At 46.2% G+C, this 18,920-nt stretch overlaps 1 protein-coding gene across 7 annotated transcripts; it reads right to left on the reverse strand.

The window, feature by feature from the left end:
* Nucleotides 1-503: 503 nt before the first annotated feature.
* On the reverse strand, nt 504-17,258 carry LOC109993902 (E3 ubiquitin-protein ligase MARCHF6). Of its 7 annotated transcripts, XM_065954413.1 has the most exons (27): nt 17,187-17,258; nt 17,010-17,093; nt 15,634-15,733; nt 15,191-15,264; nt 13,954-14,097; nt 11,567-11,639; nt 11,293-11,473; nt 10,687-10,888; nt 10,508-10,569; nt 10,257-10,289; nt 9,268-9,319; nt 9,125-9,183; nt 8,955-9,035; nt 8,163-8,231; nt 7,969-8,043; nt 7,689-7,823; nt 7,260-7,379; nt 6,001-6,101; nt 5,745-5,882; nt 5,119-5,314; nt 4,927-4,996; nt 4,670-4,851; nt 4,456-4,590; nt 4,235-4,324; nt 4,004-4,136; nt 3,698-3,864; nt 504-2,759 (listed from the first exon to the last, which is right to left on the reverse strand). In XM_065954413.1, the coding sequence occupies exons 2-27, from the start codon at nt 17,026-17,028 to the stop codon at nt 2,625-2,627; spliced, it is 2,826 nt and encodes a 941-aa protein (XP_065810485.1). In that variant the 5' UTR covers nt 17,029-17,093; nt 17,187-17,258; the 3' UTR covers nt 504-2,624. The 7 variants fall into 7 exon arrangements, with proteins under 7 accessions (XP_065810485.1, XP_065810489.1, XP_065810486.1 ...); XM_065954417.1 differs by having other exon boundaries at nt 3,694-3,864; nt 17,010-17,241; XM_065954414.1 differs by having other exon boundaries at nt 10,508-10,566; nt 17,010-17,240.
* Nucleotides 17,259-18,920: the final 1,662 nt, after the last annotated feature.

Genomic DNA, 18,920 nt, shown 5'->3' on the forward strand with positions numbered 1-18,920 from the left:
CTTACTCTCTGTGACTCCCTGTGAGCGACCCTTACCCTCTGTGACTCTGTGAGCGACCCTTACTCTCTGTGACTCCGTGAGCGACCCTTACTCTCTGACTCCCTGTGAGCGACCCTTACTCTCTGTGACTCCGTGAGCGACCCTTACTCTCTGACTCCCTGTGAGCGACCCTTACTCTCTGTGACTCCGTGAGCGACCCTTACTCTCTGTGACTCCCTGTGAGCGACCCTTACTGTGACTCTGTGAGTGACCCTTACTCTCAGTGACTCACCCTTACTCTCTGTGAGCGACCCTTATGAAAGGACAACTCAAGAAGAGTTCATGGGCAGGCTCTCCAAATGAGTCATGTGTGCTAACAGCAGCAGACACATTACGGCACTCATCTTTGGATGCATGCTTCAAGTTGCCTTCCTGGATTCTTCCATTTGAATCTTTTTCAGAGAATGATCTTGTATTTCAGAAGAGCAAACAGCAAAGATTGAAGAGGCTGAAATACAACACCACAGGTTTCTGAAGCAGGATTTTATTTTGTAGGTTCTCGTAGTGTTAGTCATCTGGAGCTCTCTGAGATGATGTCACCACAGCATCATCAGTGAGCGAGGAGAAAAGAAAACAGTGGAGTCTGATGAAAATGGTTTATTATGGTTTCATACTAAAGAACCAGAACAATGAAGAAGTACATGCCAACGCCTCTGTCCTGCGCTTATAAAAATAGAAATCATTCGCTTCTACAAATTGAAATCGAAGACCATAACTGGAAAGTGTCCGGCTCAGTTCATGGCTCACTAAAAGGTCACTTTAGCGCTTCATCCAAATAATGTGAGCATCCACACACAGCAGCACTCAAGTTCATGTTAACCACGCACGCACGCACACACACATTGTAACAGAAAAACATCGAACAAACAGACAACACGTGTCAGTGTGAGGAACAGATGATGCACAGCTGACAGAGCGAGCTCCGTGACGCGCCGACGTCTCTCAGAGCGAGCGCCGTGACGCGCCGGCGCCTCTCAGAGCGAGCGCCGTGACACGCCGGCGCCTCAGTGAGAGGAGAACTCAAACACATACTCTCTGTGACGACAGTGTTCGTGATTCTAAAACGATTGCAAACGGTGAAAAAAAAAAAAATGAAACATTCAAACGATGTATTAGAAAAAAACTTGATTCTACTTGATTAAAGAAAGATTTGACTTCAAGTTCTAAAAGGTGCTTTAGAAACGTGACGGGTGTAAAGGTTTGTCAGGGCGCCGGTCGAGCAGAACAATGCTGTGAACACACGGGACGACAACAACAACACACTGACTTGAAATCTTCACACAGGGAGCATCAGACTGACTCCAAGAAACAACAGACATGTTTGACCACACGATGAGAAAATGTCGCATTGTGGGAGTGACCAAAAGAATTCATGAATTGGGTAAGACTTTTGTTCTAAACATCGGAATCGGCCCTGACCAATCGCTGCTCCTCTCTCTCTCGCAGTAGACTTTCTGTGTTTGGCACATGAAAAACCATCTATACGCTTTCGTAACACATGAACACATCGTTCAGAGAGGCGGGTATCAGGTGATCCGATGACATCAGGCGTGCTTTATGAAAATAATACATCCTCACAATGTAACAGAGGCTTCAACCGACTGACGCATGCACGCATGCACGCACGCACGCACGCACGCACGCCAGGCGAGTGTAAAGTCAGTGCACATGCAAGTTAAAGGAAGTTGATTTTCAAAATAAAACTTATGATTAAAATAAAGGCTGTGGGGGTAGCTTCGTCGGAGAAGACACACCTCTCACAATGTCAGATTACTTTCATCATCGCTGAGCGCCGCATGAAGGCCTCGTTCTTTAGACGTGAATTTGAAATGTAGGAAAGCATCGGTGTGGTAATAGTCGGGATGTCTCGCCCTCTGCTGATTTAATCTTCAGTATGATAATATCCTTCATCCCTGCAGGTCCTTCAGAGATGATGTGGTTTGTTCTGAGATGAATGTGATGAAGGTCAGTTGCTTTCTTCCAACAGAGAATCAGTGTTTGGATGTTTCTATCATCAGCTGTTAGCAGCACTTCAATAAGGTTTTTAAAATCAGTCAGAGTGTGTAACAGGCATGCTGTGAGTAGTTCTATCTCACAGCTCCTCCTTATTCCAATCACTCAAAATCAACAGACACACTTAATAAAATAATGTTTAAAAAGAATAAAATCACATTGCTACATCAGGTGTGCCCCTCCGTATCACAGAGCACCTGTTGTTGATGACAGCTTCAGATAAGAAGAGAGGCGTTCACACTTCAGTCCAAAGATCTCCTTCAGAGCTGTGAAATGTCAGACACGTCCCGTAAACAGAGACTCGCTGAAACCAAGACAAACAAACATTCAGAGGAAGCACAACCTGAGGTCGAGTCTAAACTCAAGCCGACCTCTTTCAACTCAAATCCGTTCTAAAATAAAGTCTCACTACAGACGTCATCCCAACACGCAGAGTCACACTGTGACGCTCTCTGCTGCTGCTTTAACATGTTTTTAAAGTCTTTGTCTCCCATTCATGACAGCAGCAGATAAATCAGAGGACTCCACCTTCAGTCCAGTTTGGATCCTGCAGGTTTCCCCACAGGAGCGGATCAAAGCCCTGAGAGCTGGACAGAGCGAGTGGGCTCCACTGATCCTTCAGCAGCGTCTACGAGGAGGGGCTGAACGAGGAGGAGCTCCTGCCCGCCTGCCGCTCGTAGTTCACCAGTCGCTGCCCGACCAGATACCTGCAGGAGAAACAGAAGTGTTGATCAATGATTAAAACACATCAGGGCCTGTTGTCCACAAAGCAGCCAGTGTGTATTCAGTCCAGGAGGATTCAAAGAAGCGTACGGTGGCTGTGAAGAGTTTAAATGATTAACACATTTCCTCCAAATCTTTCACAATAGAAGTCCCCACTTTTCAAGCTGTTGAAATTCTTTTATTATGAAAGAGTCATTCAGGAAATGTGGTGGAACACACCTCTGCAGGAGAGATGAGACATTAACCTGGATTCTTCATGTGTAACGACTTTCTCTGACCAGCGTTTAGAAAAACAGCAGGGGTCTGAAACTGGCGGCCCCCGGGCCAAAGCTGGGCCGCCTTCTATAATGTCTGTCCTGTAAGGTTATAATCTTTATTTTATTATTTTCCTTAACGACGACGCCGTGACTATCAGCGACAGAGACAACCATCCTCGCCACGGAGCAGACAGCGCCTGCAGCACGTTATGACCAGAGCCCCCTCCTCATAAACAAAGACCACTCAGCACCACGGTTCCACCCTGCCGTCTCTCCCCTGTCTCTGTGACTACCTCAGATACTGGCCCAGCTGTGGGACACCGTGGTCCCCCATTACGCCTTCACCATGAAGGTGAGGCGTCACAGAGGCGTGCCCCCTTGAACTGCCAGGACATGTAAGGGGGTCCTTCTTTGACTTGAGGTTTTTAGTGAGAGCAGAGGTCATCTCCTCAGTCTGAGCTTCGTCTAACTAAAGTCTCCACGACACCTTGGATCCTTCACCCTGTTTCATGACTTTAAAACGAGGGGGAGTGACTCAAGAACTGTAACAAGAGACCTGCTGGAGTTTTGGAGTGCTGCCGGGTCTACTTTACATACATGAAACACAGAGCTCTGTACATCCTGGTATTTGAGTTTCTAACTCAGGTTTTTTTGGGTCTACCGACTTGTCGTTCTTGATGTGCTCGTAGAGGCGTTTGAACTGTCTGATCTGGAAGGTCAGGATGGCCAGCAGGGTGACCACCATCAGCAGGAACGGATAGATCCTCCTGTCCACCAGCGTCTGCATCTCCGGCTGCACACCTGTCAAGGGGGGGGGGGGTCAGAATAATCACTGGAGCAGCACACAGAGAGACACAGACAGACAGACACCGTTTTTTAAGGGACTGTTGTCATGGATACAAGACGCACGAGCAGAGCTTCAATTCTCAGAAAGAAAGCAGCTCTACTGGTTGATGTTAGAGGACACTCACCCAGCAGCGGTGTGATGCCTCTAGAGATGGTGTAAGGGACACTCAGAGACAGCAGCAGGACGCAGATGACCGGAGCAGCCAGGCCGCGCACGATGAAGTGGAGGTCAATGTTACGGATACCGTTAGCATACACCTGAAGGGACGAGAGAGAGGGATTGGTTCTTAGAGTATTCTTCTCCTTACACATACTCAAACATCACATTCATGTGTTTGTTTGGAAGAGGAGCTGACCTGCTCGATGACCGTTTTGAGCCACCACTGAGGACCCATGAGTGTGATGGCAGCGATGATTTTAGCATGAAGCACGCCCAACGCCCAGTCCTGCCACAAACACAGAAACAAACATGTCAACAAACACAACATGAACATGTTTGTCTTCACATTGAAAAGGTCGAAATATCTCTCTTCTCCTCTTTTGACATACAGACACACACACACACACACACTCCTACCTGCCAGGGGTAGAAGAGCGGCGTCTGGTCCAGTGGGACTCTGAGCGGAGCTACGATGACCAGCTCAAACAACAAACCCAGCAGCAGCGGGATCACACCGGCTAACATGACAGCCACCACCAGGGTCTTAAGGATCTGTTCACAAACACACACAGCACGTCAGAGACCACAAACCACATCTTCCACATCTTCCACATAAAAACATCTACATTACCATCAGTGTCCACTCGTGAACTTTGACCATGATGACGTTGCGCCCCTGTGGCATCCACGACAGCATCACGGTGGCGGCTCGAATGGACAGCCAGCAGACGTACAGGCCGCTGGCGGCGGTGTACAGCTCGTGGATCATGGCGTTGCCCATCCAGAAAGACATGAGCCAGCGACCTGCACACACTGACATGCAGGAAGAGGACGGTCATCACAGGTGTAAAGAACTACTGAGAACAGGAGAGGTTAAAAATAACTCACCTGGCAGCGTGAGGCAGATCAAACTGGCCATTAACAAGGTGACACACATGAAGACGACCAGCAGGACAATCTGGACTCACAACAAAGACACACAAAGAGAGCGTCAGATGTGGAGGAGACCTCGGAGCAGCAGCAACTTCTACAGTGACAAAAAGAAATCCTGACATGAGTCAGCAGAGCACTGAGACTCACCTTGAGAGGGAAGTTGGCGGGCCGGTGGTACGACCTGAAACCCACTGGACCTCCCTGCTGCAGGATGGCCTGATGGGCAGCATGAAGGCCCTCCCCAAGGCCAGGTATCCTGTTGTTGTTAAGGCGACCAGGTAGGTTGTTGTTTGGCTGGTTGTCATCGTCGTCATGATCCCCCAGCAGGTAGGAGTGAAGGTCACTGTGGAGGAGCCATGGGTCACTGACACGGTCACAGGTCGCCATGTGGACATCGACACTGATGAACTTTTATAAATGTGTGTCTGAAATTAAGTTTAAAGTCTCTCTGTGTGACGGTTCTGTGATGAGTGTATGATGATGTTAAAACTGAGCGTCCAGCATTGAGTGCGACCGCAGCCACCCCCCAGTCTCCTGCCAACTACCCCACCCCCCCCCCCCCAAACAACTCTGGACCTCCACCACCCATCATGGAGCAGTACTCTCTACTCTCTCCTCCTCTCTCTCTCCGTCTCTCCGCCCTCCTCGTCCCCCTGAACAGGAAAATCCAAAGCACCGGATGTTTTACACTAATTGAAATGTATCAATTATATGTAATGCTGCAATGTGTGCGTGTGTGTGCATGTGGTTCTGCGTGTGTGTGTTTAACCTACAGCATGTATCCAGCCGTGAAGGTCCAGGCGTGAACGAGCCGTTTGAGCCACTGGCGCGTGTGTCCCTGCTCCAGCAGTGCGGGCAGAACGACCTGCAGCAGCAGCAGCTCCAGAGAGAGCTCACTGACTGGGGCGTCACTGCAGAGAGAGAGAGAGAGAGAGAGAGAGATCAGAGACACTTTATAAAACATCTACGTCACAGCAGCTTGTTTTCATCTGAGGGAGAAACAGAGTCATGTGGTGTGGTGGTTTGTACCTGTACAGCATGACGTTGTAGGGGAGGAAGGATGGGAAGAACAGCTTGATTATTCTGATGGGAAGCCAAAGCATCAGCAGAACTATGGAGCCAAACACCACCTGAAAAGACACACACACACACACACACACACACACACACACACACACACACACACACACACACACACACACACACACACACACACACACACACACACACACACACACACACACACACACACACACACACACACACACACACACACACACACACACACACACACACACACACACACACACACACACACACACACACACACACACACACACACACACACACACACACACACACACACACACACACACACACACACACACACACACACACACACACACACACACACACACACACACACACACACACACACACACACACACACACACACACACACACACACACACACACACACACACACACACACACACACACACACCAAAGAAAGACCATTTTAAATACACATGTGGATGATTGTCTGTAACCAATCAGTCACCAGAGCATTATTTTAAACACACTCTCATGCCCTGACCAGACCTATTTTTTTTTTTTTAAACCAGGGTGTAAACATGTTAATCTCTGCTGTAAAAAAAAGTTTTTTTAGAATGGGTGTGTATGTGACTTCCTGTGCTTCTACAGCCAGCCTCTGGTGGACACTCAAGGAACTGCAAGGTTGTAAAGGTCATTTCTCTGAACCGGTAAAACGGAGTCTTTCATTCTGAATATGAACCGGATGTTTTCACGTTGTTTAAATGTTTCACTTCCTGTCCTGCTCGATCTTTTCTGTGGCAAATTGATGCGCTGTGCTCCGGCATCCAGCAAAAATAGAAACTTGAGTATCTGCTACGGAGGGAAGTGGACTGACGGAGCTCAGGCGCAGTGCAGCGGAGCCAGTGGACGCACACACATTGAATAAAGTGAAAACATATCAGTGGAGACGGACCTGACACGCATCTGGTGGAATTTAGGAGTCAAGCTTCCTTTTTTCAACCATCATGAATCAACACTCCTGGACAGGATCCTCTAGAGGATTCTCAGCTGTCTCCTCAGTCAATGACTCAAACCTCTGTACCTCTCAGGTGAACTCTCATTAAAACAGCCCTTATGGAAGGATGTAACTCATCACATGTAATGAAGGTAATGTGTTAGCTCAGCAGAATGTTTCTATGTAAGAAGCAGGAGGAATGTGGGCACGTTGTGTTTGGAAAGGACTTAAGACTGACCACAGAGAGTATGAACCTCCGCAGGTGTCTGTAGATGGGCAGGTGGATCATCTCTTGGACCGGGTTGAAGTCCGGATCATTAAGGTTCCTCAGGAACCACAAGACACCAGGCCTCAGTACCTGCAAACAGACAATCATGCAAAAGGTTAAGATTCTAAAAGTCAGGGCACAGATGGCCTAGCGGTTAGGTTGCACCCCATGTACGGAGGTTATTATCCTCTAAGTGGTCAGCCGGGTTCAAGTCCCACCTGTGGCTCTCTTCCTGCCTCTCTCATTCCCCACTCTCTCTCTCTCTCTCTCTCTCTCCCAGATTTCAGACTCTATCAACTATCCAAAACTAAAACTTTAAAACAAAGATTCTAAAAGCTATGATGGTTGGATATTTTGAAAACGGGTCACAACGCGTGGTGGTGTCTGTCCTTCACTCACCTCTCTGAGCAGCAGGATGAAGGAGGCAAAGTAGAAGACGTAGACCATGCCCACCAGCCAGTGGAGGAACATGGTGGTCCCGGGGGCTGAGTCAAAACTCTGCTCTCTGTCCTTCAGAGTGGCATCAAACATCTCCTGCAATGAACAAACACATGCATCATGGTGTGGGGGCTTTTCTGTTACCATGACGACATGGGGATATAAATCCACCTGACACATCATTAAGGCCCGCTGCTGACTGGACACACACCATCCATTCAGTCTACTCTGCATGTCTTACCAAGGAACAAATGTCCAGCCACCAGCCGCAAATCAGAGGGAACAGGCCGATCTCCATGACAACCAGCAGGGACACCTGCAACAAAACCTCATTTACTTTCTGTTTCCATAACCTTAATTTACCAAATGACTCCTGGAAATAAGAGCTTTGCTTGTTCGATACAGGCACATTGAAATCTTTCATCTTTGAGTCACCTTGACGACGATGTAGCAGACACCCAGAAGACGTCTGGACCGCTGGAACCTCACTAATGAAGCCAATGCCTGAAGGAAACACGGTTAAGGTCCAACACCGAATGTGACACAAACAACAATCAGTCTGTACTTTAAAGGACAAATCAGTGAGATGTATAGAGAGGTAAATGATAAAGTGATCTTACTATATGATCAGACATTAAAGAAACATGCTATGTTGAAGTGCTGGCTTCTCTGACAACAATGCAGCAGCCAGTATGTCCTCCTTCTAACTTTAGATTCTGCTCCTGAATGCTCTGGATTTGTTTGGACCAGAGAAGGTAGGCAGTTTTAAGGCACCCCCACACGGCCGTTTTGGACGCCCCTCGGTTTGTCAGATATGAGAGCAGTTATCAGGTCAAACCAACAGGTGTTGCAGTGATGGAAGTGGTCAAGAGAAGTGGTTCAGATAGAAGTGATTGTACCCGACCTAAAAAGCCTCTGCATGTTTCTAATAAGCTCCACGAGCAGAAACGTGCTCAAACTAGGACCAATATTGGAGATGCTTTTGAAAAATGGAGAGAGGTTAGAACACAGAAAGGTTTACAGACCCATGCAGAGCTGGATAAACACTGAAGCTTCAGAGTCCACCACATGGTGACCTGAGTGAGCATGGACTCTAGAGAGGAGGGGGGGAGACAGCTCTCTACAATGTTTGGACTCCAGTACCCGTTTTAAACACTAGGGGTCAGAGTAACAGCCTGCTCAGCCTCACAGCCTTGACGCACTAAGTGGGCTTTGTGTTGAGGATACATGGCAGACGATGAGAGCTCCAGCCAGAAGGATGTATCCGAGGATGGTGGTGATGAGGCCATCAAAGTGAGAAGCTTTGACCTGCAGACACACGACATCATCATGAGCAAAAAAAGAAACCAACCACTTCACAACCAAGCAGGAAAAGAGACCAGAACTTGTCCACTTACGTAGTCCTCAAAGCCCAGTCCAACCACGGAGAAATGGCCGATGTGATACGGACAGAACGCTGGTCGAGAGACACGGATAAAGCAGGTTTACATCAGTTCATTAAGAGGGAACATTAGGTCATTGTCGACGCGTTCTTACTCACCAAAGACCAGGATGAAGAGAGTGTTGAGAGACACCACCCAGAACACGTGCTCCTAAAAAAGACAACAACACTCATCGTTTTCTACTCGTAAAGAAACCAAGATGTTCATGCAGCGATATTTCATTTACGACAGGACTGTGGAGTTAAACAATGATATTTTACAGAACCTGAAGAATGACCCTTCCTCAAAAGGATGTAAAACATCGATTTAGGAAACCGCGTTTCTAGTTTCACCAGATCTCTTATCTCGTGAGATACACGGCAAGTGAAAACACGTCATCCATCGGGTCATATTTAACGTAAGCTTCAATAGTTTAGAATTTAAACTGGAAGGACAAAACTGTTCAGACCGCTGTTTCAAGCCGCGATATTTACGCCCCTGTGACGTTTCACCTTCAGTCTGAATGCTGTGGAGGCATTAAGGGGGATGAAGTGAACCCCCTTTGTTCGTCTTCAGAGGCGTTACAGAGGAGAGACAGGATCCGAAGAGCCAGCGTGGAGCTCAGCGCCGGAACACAACGTGACCACACAGACCGGCTTTCAGAAGGTCAACACTTTTTTATTTTTTATATTCAGGTCTAATTACAACTGTTTATAGGTTCTTTTTTAAATGTCACATATATTTTTATCCCTGCACGGGTTATGTACATTTCTTGTATAAGTCTATTTTTAATTGCACAGTTTAAGTTTGATTCATCTAGGGGTATTCTTTAAATATTTTTTTCGGGTTAATATATATGTATGGGAGGGCGCGTCGGTTTTGTGGTTAATTTGTAACAAATGTTTCATGTCATGTACGTCTTTGTAACCTGCTACTGGATGCTTGGAATTTTTCCTCAGGATTAATAAAGTATCTATCTGTCTGTCTATCTACCGTCATGGAATCAATATGAACGTACAAAGACGTGGTGACGGCTGAGCTCAGATACGGCACTTGTGCGTCTGAAAAGGGCTGCTGGGTATAAAGACAGTATGGTATGTAAACTTACCAAGAAAACCAAAGAGCCATCCAGCCCCAGCATCTATGAGAACAAAGAGAAGGACACGTCATCAGCATCCTTTATCACTTGAAAATACTACTCACAGGAAGCCCTGAAGCCCAGCAGAGAGCAGCTGAGGCATGAAGCCAGGATCAGGATGGACTGTCTTAAGCCTACATCCTGTTACCCTGTTTCACTCATGTCTCAGTCACATCACAGATTTTCATAGAACAAGGTGGGATAAATAAATAGATCCTCACCCGTTCCCAGGTCAGCTCCTCTGCTGCACGGTCCCACTCCAGGGCGTTCCAGTTCAGATCTTCTGCAAAGAACCACAGAGAGAAACGCAAACCGTGTTCAGTGAAGAGACGCCACCTCCGCCTGTGCTGGCTCGCTTGGTTTGAGATCTAACAATTCACCAGTTCACACAAGAGCTCACCTTGTCCTCCGTTATTGGCATCAGCAGCATCCTCCTCCCTGCCTTCCTCATCCTCCTCCTCCTCGTCTTCCTCCCCGTCCTCATCTTCTTCCTCGTCATCCAGTTCGGCCTCATCTCCGTGGTTACCAGCTTCGTTTGGGTCTGCGGGCTCTGGCCCGCCTGGAGCAGGGGGCCCCGCTGCTGCTGCTTCATCTGCAGCCGCCTGCACATTACCACCAACGTTAGCACCTGGGACCTGATCACACACAGACTAGCTAAGCAGGCCCCGCTCTGATATGGTACAGGCTTACTGACGTCACCTCAGACACTCCTTTACCTGTACTCATGGCCGTGTGAGACATGATTCTCCTCTAAATGTAGGAATCAAACGTCATATGACATGAAGTCTAGTTTGAGTTAGACTAAATGTAAATATAAATAAAACCCTTCAGGGATCACAAGGAGCTGATCATTAACATACATCTTCTAGATAGTGAATCAGATAAATGATCAATCAGCTGTTTGATCCATCCAATGAGACATCAAGACAGTTCACTAAGACACTATTTGTGCAGGAAGTGAAGGAAAGGAGGAGACATCTTAGCATGCGTTCTGCAGAGAACTCACCTCATTAGCCGGAGCAGGACCATGAGGGGGGTTAGGAACCAGAGGGGGTTGATGCTGATCCAGCCAGAGAGGGGCACCACCATGAACGATCTGCTCTCGCAGCCACACCAGGCTGATGAAAGCGCACAGCGTGCATGTGACCACAAAACAGCCCTGGAGGCAGTCTGCCAGCAGGTTTTGTCTGCCAGGAAGAGAAGCAACATTGTGATGTCATGGTTCATTTTTAACACGACGTGTAGAGCAACATTACGAGAGAGAGGGAGTCAAGACTCACGTGGACAGCATGTCCAGAGGCAGGGTGAGGAGAGAGCTCACAGAGCCGGTAAACAAACACTTGTAGATGCGACCTGTTAGAAAAGCACCGAGACAAGACTTCAGAATTCATCATTAAACATCAAACTGTGTGAAACTTAAAAGAATGACAAGGTCCATCACATCTTCACAGCAGAACCTGAGCCCACACAAAGCCTGAACTCCTTAAACAGTAACTGGACATGTTCTAGCACTTCTTCATTTCTCATGCTAACCGGCTGTAGACATTTCTTTCAGACAGTGAGCCCAGAGGAAGACAACTTATGTTAAACATTCATATTTATCTAAACTGAGACAGTTTCACTTGATGTGTCTAAAGTCTGGCTCAGACTGCAGGACAATCGGGCCGCTTTGATTCTTTCCCACAACTACAGGGTCGTTCCCGACTCCAGGATGCTCTGAACCGACTATCGTCCCAGATTATTTTGTAGTGCGAGTTGTATAAAGATCCAATCTTTGGATTGGATCTTTGGATTGGATCTGCTCTGAGATCATCAGAGACGCCGTGATTTATGACAAACATGTTTGATATTTAGGAATTAAAATGCTGATGATTTTCTCATGAAAGGGTTTGGTGCAAGTCGTGTGTGACCACAATGACCCAGAGAGATGAGGGAGGCAGGACGCAAAGCGCACAGGTGAGCTGGACAACTGAAATCATCTGACATTTACAATCTGACCTGTAGCTCTCACTGAAGAATACCCACTCCATGTTGTCCGCGTCTCCCCAGACATTTCTTCATCCAAACTCGTTTTTGTTTTTATGTTCTGTTCTCTCTGCTGAGAGCATTTTAACCGCTTATTTAACCTCCAGCTCCATCGTTTACATGAGGTCATGTGAGGTGGTGCGGTCCTCCATGTAGCACAATAATCTAGTCCTGTAGTCTGTGATGTGTCGTGACTTCTCATATCTCATAGTGTGAGCATGCTGAGATTACAGAGAAGATCTGTTAGGCTTCCCCTGATGTGTGCGATGCTGCCTGAGTTTAAAATAAAGCAGACTCTAACTCTCCCACCTCCTGTCTGCTACGCTCACCTGAACTCTACCACAAAAACCTCCATCTGAACTTTTCACTGATAGGACAAGGAAGAGAGCAAGAAGGAGAGCGAGGAGGATCCGAGCAGGTAAGTCTCATCCTCTCCTCTGTCAGTTTGAGCCTCTGAGCTCAGGGGGGCGCTATAGCGTCTGGACACTAAACATCTGACACCATGGCCCTTTTTCAAACCGGCCACTACACCCTCTCCCTACCCACTACCCCTCCGTTTGCGCGTCCTCGCGGAGGGACCGCCATATTAAGTCCGTCCCAAACCAACTAGCGGGGAGTGGTAGTGGGTTATAAAACCCTCCACCAGCGAGTGTGCACCGATGACGACTTTAGGATCACGTGCAACGCCTATTGTGTCCGGTCGTCATGGATGAAGCAACCTGTATGTTCAAACACTGCTCCAACTAAGATAGACATTTAATATCCTCATACAGACGTTAACAACTTCACATGTGTTTTGAGGATCAAATTTATGTTTATTTATTGTAAAGTGTTTTATATTTACAGGGACTGTTGCAAAAACAAAAGAATATTAACTCATGTTGCAGACAACTTTTCACTGTTAATATTTATTCTTAATTTTTCTACTTTTGATGTCTTTGTGAAATCTTAAATCAACAACAAAAAAAATACACTTTTTGCTGCTCTGATGTTCAACAATAATATCCTTGTCTTTGCATTAATTTAGGACACCCTAATCTAAAAATTTAAATAAATTAACTGAAATTATAAATTACAATAAACAATGTAGGCTCATTCTAATAGTTTTGTTATAAGTCTACACTAATATAACTAAAGAAGAAGAATAGTGTAAGCTACATAAATATTTTTTCAGAATACATTAGCTACCAAAAAAAAAAGCCGTTCCCGCAAGATACCGCTGAGTAACCATGGTAACACACAGTTCCTGTTTCCACCTGAGAGAGGGAAGTTTTTCCCAAAGCCTGCCACTGTATTTCTACCCTACACCTTGATGAAGGAGACTTCATTCAGCTGAGAGTGTCACTTCTAACGGAGTGGGGGAGTGTGTAGGGGTTGGTTTGAAAAAGGGCCCATGACGGATGAGATCTGAACTGGTTTTAATGGTTTGAATGTGTACATGTAGCCGCTCAGCTCGTGTGTGTTCCTGACTGCCTGAATGTTTTGATGCTGTTTAATGGATCAGGAGAGTCCAAGGCTCGTTTCCACCTCTGCTCCTCAGTCCTTCTTTAGAGTACAGGACTGCTTTCTGAACTCAAAGACAACTGTTGATCAAATTCAGTTTTGTTTGTCTGCTTGTCAACACAGGCATGATGTGACCTACATGCAGTGAGAGGCACCACGCCAAGCCAGGCAAAGGCCACCAGCGTGTAGTGAAACCAGTATCTGATTGCAGTTCCAATACTGGTGACCAAGCCTGCAAAAATATCCTGGACAGGCAGGCGGGACGGCATGTCTGGAGAGTAGACTGCAGAGAGAACAGAGAGAAGAGTGGAGAGAGGGAGAGTGAGAGAGAGAGAGAGGTAGAGAGATAGGGATAGAGAGGGAGAGAGAGCGAGAGCAAGAGAAAGAAGTCATTATCATCAGTAAATAATTTATTAACAAACACACATGAATGGATGCGTTAATACTGATGGACTCTTTACACAGCAGCCTCTACCATCAGTGTGTGAATGTGTATGAATGGATGAGTTAATACTGATGGACTCTTTACTCAGCAGCCTCTACCATCAGTGTGTGAATGTGTATATGAATGGATGAGTTAATACAGATGGACTCTTTACTCAGCAGCCTCTACCATCAGTGTGTGAATGTGTATGAATGGATGAGTTAATACTGATGGACTCTTTACACAGCAGCCTCTACCATCAGTGTGTGAATGTGTATGAATGGATGAGTTAATACTGATGGACTCTTTACACAGCAGCCTCTACCATCAGTGTGTGAATGTGTATGAATGGATGAGTTAATACTGATAGACTCTTTACTCAGCAGCCTCTACCATAAATAGACCACAATCTGACCACGGTCTGTGACATAATGAGCGTGAAATACATCCTAACTGTTTAGCCTTTGTTGTTAGCATCCTCTGTGCTAAGTTGCCTCTGCCTAACATAATACTTTAGATTGTATAGATCAGCGTGGAGCATCAGCTCCATGCATGGGCCTGTTGTCACCGTTACTGGATGTAGCTATTTGGGTCAGGAGCGGACCGAGATCTGATACCAGGATGGGATTGTGCATCCCTATTGGTTACCACTGAAGTTAACGTGCATCCTAGGTGATCATATCATCAGTGGACAGCTTTCAAACAGGTACAAACATCCCTGAGATATATTGTGATGCTCTCTCTGCTGCAACCTGCTTCACACTCCTGTTTTTAAGATTTAAATTATAACCGCATGTATCCCACCTGCAGTGGTCAGAGAGGACTCAGGTGCAGTCTCACATAGAGCTGTTCCCATGTGATGTCATCACCCAGGATGCACCAGGTGTAAACAGGACACATCAGCCATCTTTAGAGTACTGATCCAATCTATTGAAAAAATAAAAGGACTTACTTGGTGTAAATGCAAACCTGTGTTTGCAGAGTTCACAGTATTCTTTGCGGCTGTGTTTCAGCCACTGCAGTAAGCTGTGAAACAAGCAGAGAAAACCTCATAAGTTCACTTTGTTTATTAGAAGAATCCACCCAAATGAGTCAGTCATCCATGCACATGAGCAACTCCTTCCCAAGTCAAAGAGGACTGAGGGCTAGGGTCATAATAGAATAATGATAATAAACATTAATCAGGACGTACATTCCTGTCAGATTATCTCTTAGTCAGAGTTGACTGGATTGAAATATTTCTTCTCAGAATAATTTCCCTCTGTTTGAATTAAAAGCTAATTTTCAAACAAATTCAACGACTCAAACAGATTGGAAATTCAGACACATATTACCAAGGTAGATGAAAACTATAAATAAGAGAATTCCCTTTTTACCATGACTCATTGAACCTACCATTCCTGATGGATAAACTTGATGCTGCCGGTGCAGACACAGGGGTGGTAGAGGGGCTTGTCCTGGGTACCCTCTGACCGGCATACCCGACAGATGTCTCCTGTACGTCAGACACACAACAACATATCATGAGTTCATGCTGCTACAATATCTGCTTTGAGTGACTGGAAAATTATGCAGCCCTGTTCATGTCATCAACTACTCAACTGGTTTATCTTCACACAGACACAAAGCACACCTGTGTGTATGTGCACACCTGTGTGTATGTGCACACCTGTGCGATGTACACACCTGTGTGTATGCAATGACTGCTGTGATTGGGTCTAAAGATAATCACAACAGAACAACATCTCCTCCTCCAGTGTGATATGACTTTAATACAATATTCACATGAAAAGGAAATCGAAAAAAACAAGTAAAAATCAACTGCAGATTATGTTTTAACTCCAATTTAACTAGTCCAGCAGTTTAACTGAAACCAGACTGTTGCTAAGCAAACAAACATCCTATTCTACTGTTGGTGTCCATGGTTACCACTGAGCAGCTCATCTGTTGGTGTCCATGGTTACAACAGAGCAGCAGCTCATCTGTTGGTGTCCATGGTTACAACAGAGCAGCTCATCTCTTGGTGTCCATGGTTACCACAGAGCACCTCATCTGTTGGTATCCATGGTTACCACAGAGCACCACCTCTGTAGTATGAAGCTTTATGCCCATTACCCATCTATTGTTTTGTTTTTTTTCTGAGCAGCGTCTTCTGTGCTAGCAGAGGGGCCCAACTTGATTTCAAAATAAAGGCACACAGCAAGTGAAGTACTCTCATCTTAAGACAACACAAAATTACAAAGTAAAATCCTCACCATTCGTATTTTTAAATGCGAAATAATGTTATTTTAAATATGCGATTCACTATTGAAATTTGCGATTAATCGTTTGACGGCACTAATCTATTAGTATCTGATATGTTGACGCTTTTCTGTAACTTATTATACTGAATATAACAGCATGATTGTGACTTATTATTAGATCTTTATTGAAGATAGGACTCTTTGGTCTTCTGATACTTCTTCCATTTGAGATTAACTCTGTTTCGAGAAGAGATTAATTCACTTATCAGAGAAAGTCACTGTTAGTGTTTACAGCAGCTGATGCTAACGGAGCTAGTTTACCGGCTAACTGTTTTTATTTACAGCAGCTGATGCTAACGGAGCTAGCTTACCGTATAAGCGTTTCTTTGACTCTCTCGGTGAGTTGTAATCTTAATCACGTTATAACCACCGACATAATCTGAGTCAGAGTATCACGGAAACACGTCGCAGAGGTTTGACCAGCTAACGGGACCACAAAGCGGCTCAAAAAGTAGAAAGTTCGGGTACCTTCGTCCGCGGTGTCCATCTTGACTTCACCAAGCTAGTCCGCGATAATCGCTATCTGCACGCAGACATCTGAGCTCCTGCGGCCTGTGATGTGAAGGTATGAAACGTTAAGAATTAACGCGTTTTCATTTCATAAATGAGGATCCAAAGTTACATGAACAAGCGGCCAGGACATACTCAAAGCAACAACCCGACTGTTCGCTGTTTTCTCCGCTAGATGGCAACCAAGCGCAATTACCAACATATTTCTTCGGTGGATTTTAAAAGGCGGTACGCATCCATATTGTCGCACTACCGCCCACTACTGGTTCCAAATAAAGCTACAATCGTCTGACTGCTATGAGCTTGTTAATAATTAGTTCAAAGTCAGGTTGGAAACATTTTGAAATGTTGTCCCTTTATACACTGGTCAAAAAAATAAAGGGAACACTAAAATAACACATCCTAGATCTGAATGAATGAAATATTCTTATTAAATACTTTTTTTCTTTACATAGTTGAATGTACTGACAACAAAATCACATAAAAATTATCAATGGAAATCAAATTTATTAACCCATGGAGGTCTGGAGTTGGAGTCACACTCAAAATTAAAGTGGAAAAACACACTACAGGCTGATCCAACTTTGATGTAACTTGTCCTTAAAACAAGTCAAAATGAGGCTTAGTAGTGTGTGTGGCCTCCCCGTGCCTGTATGACCTCCCTACAACGCCTGGGCATGCTCCTGATGAGGTGGCGGATGGTCTCCTGAGGGATCTCCTCCCAGACCTGGACTAAAGCATCCGCCAACTCCTGGACAGTCTGTGGTGCAACGTGGCGTTGGTGGATGGAGCGAGACATGATGTCCCAGATGTGCTCAATTGGATTCAGGTCTGGGGAATAGGCGGGCCAGTCCATAGCATCAATGCCTTCCTCTTGCAGGAACTGCTGACACACTCCAGCCACATGAGGTCTAGCATTGTCTTGCATTAGGAGGAACCCAGGGCCAACCGCACCAGCATATGGTCTCACAAGGGGTCTGAGGATCTCATCTCGGTACCTAATGGCAGTCAGACTACCTCTGGCGAGCACATGGAGGGCTGTGCGGCCCCCCAAAGAAATGCCACCCCACACCATTACTGACCCACTGCCAAACCAGTCATGCTGGAGGATGTTGCAGGCAGCAGAACGTTCTCCACGGCGTCTCCAGACTCTGTCACATGTGCTCAGTGTGAACCTGCTTTCATCTGTGAAGAGCACAGGGCGCCAGTGGCGAATTTGCCAATCTTTGTGTTCTCTGGCAAATGCCAAACGTCCTGCACGGTGTTGGGCTGTAACAACCCCCACCTGTGGACGTCAGGCCCTCATACCACCCTCATGGAGTCTGTTTCTGACCGTTTGAGCAGACACATGCACATTTGTGGCCTGCTGGAGGTCATTTTGCAGGGCTCTGGCAGTGCTCCTCCTGTTCCTCCTTGCACAAAGGCGGAGGTAGCGGTCCTGCTGCTGGGTTGTTGCCCTCCTACGGCCTCCTCCACATCTCCTGATGTACTGGCCTGTCTCCTGGTAGCGCCTCCATGCTCTGGACACTACGCTGACAGACACAGCAAACCTTCTTGCCACAGCTCGCATTGATGTGCCATCCTGGATGAGCTGCACTACCTGAGCCACTTGTGTGGGTTGTAGACTCCGTCTCATGCTACCACTAGAGTGAAAACACCGCCAGCATTCAAAACTGACCAAAACATCAGCCAGAAAGCATAGGAACTGAGAAGTGGTCTGTGGTCACCACCAGCACAACCACTCCTTTATTGGGGGTGTCTTGCTAATTGCCTATAATTTCCACCTGTTGTCTATTCCATTTGCACAACAGCATGTGAAATTGATTGTCAATCAGTGTTGCTTCCTAAGTGGACAGTTTAATTTCAAAG

The sequence above is a fragment of the Labrus bergylta genome, chromosome 4 (genome assembly GCF_963930695.1).
Source record: "Labrus bergylta chromosome 4, fLabBer1.1, whole genome shotgun sequence".
Taxonomy (NCBI): Eukaryota; Metazoa; Chordata; class Actinopteri; order Labriformes; family Labridae; genus Labrus; species Labrus bergylta.

Bases quoted from the DNA above. Each gene is read 5' to 3' on its own strand.
- LOC109993902 (XM_065954413.1), bottom strand. The intron at 14,098-15,190 runs GTAAGTCCTTTT...TTCTCTCTGCAG, and splicing joins CAGGTTTGCATTTACACCAA to TCTACTCTCCAGACATGCCG. The intron at 11,640-13,953 runs GTAGGTCACATC...CTTTTCTAACAG, and splicing joins CGTGGTGCCTCTCACTGCAT to GTCGCATCTACAAGTGTTTG.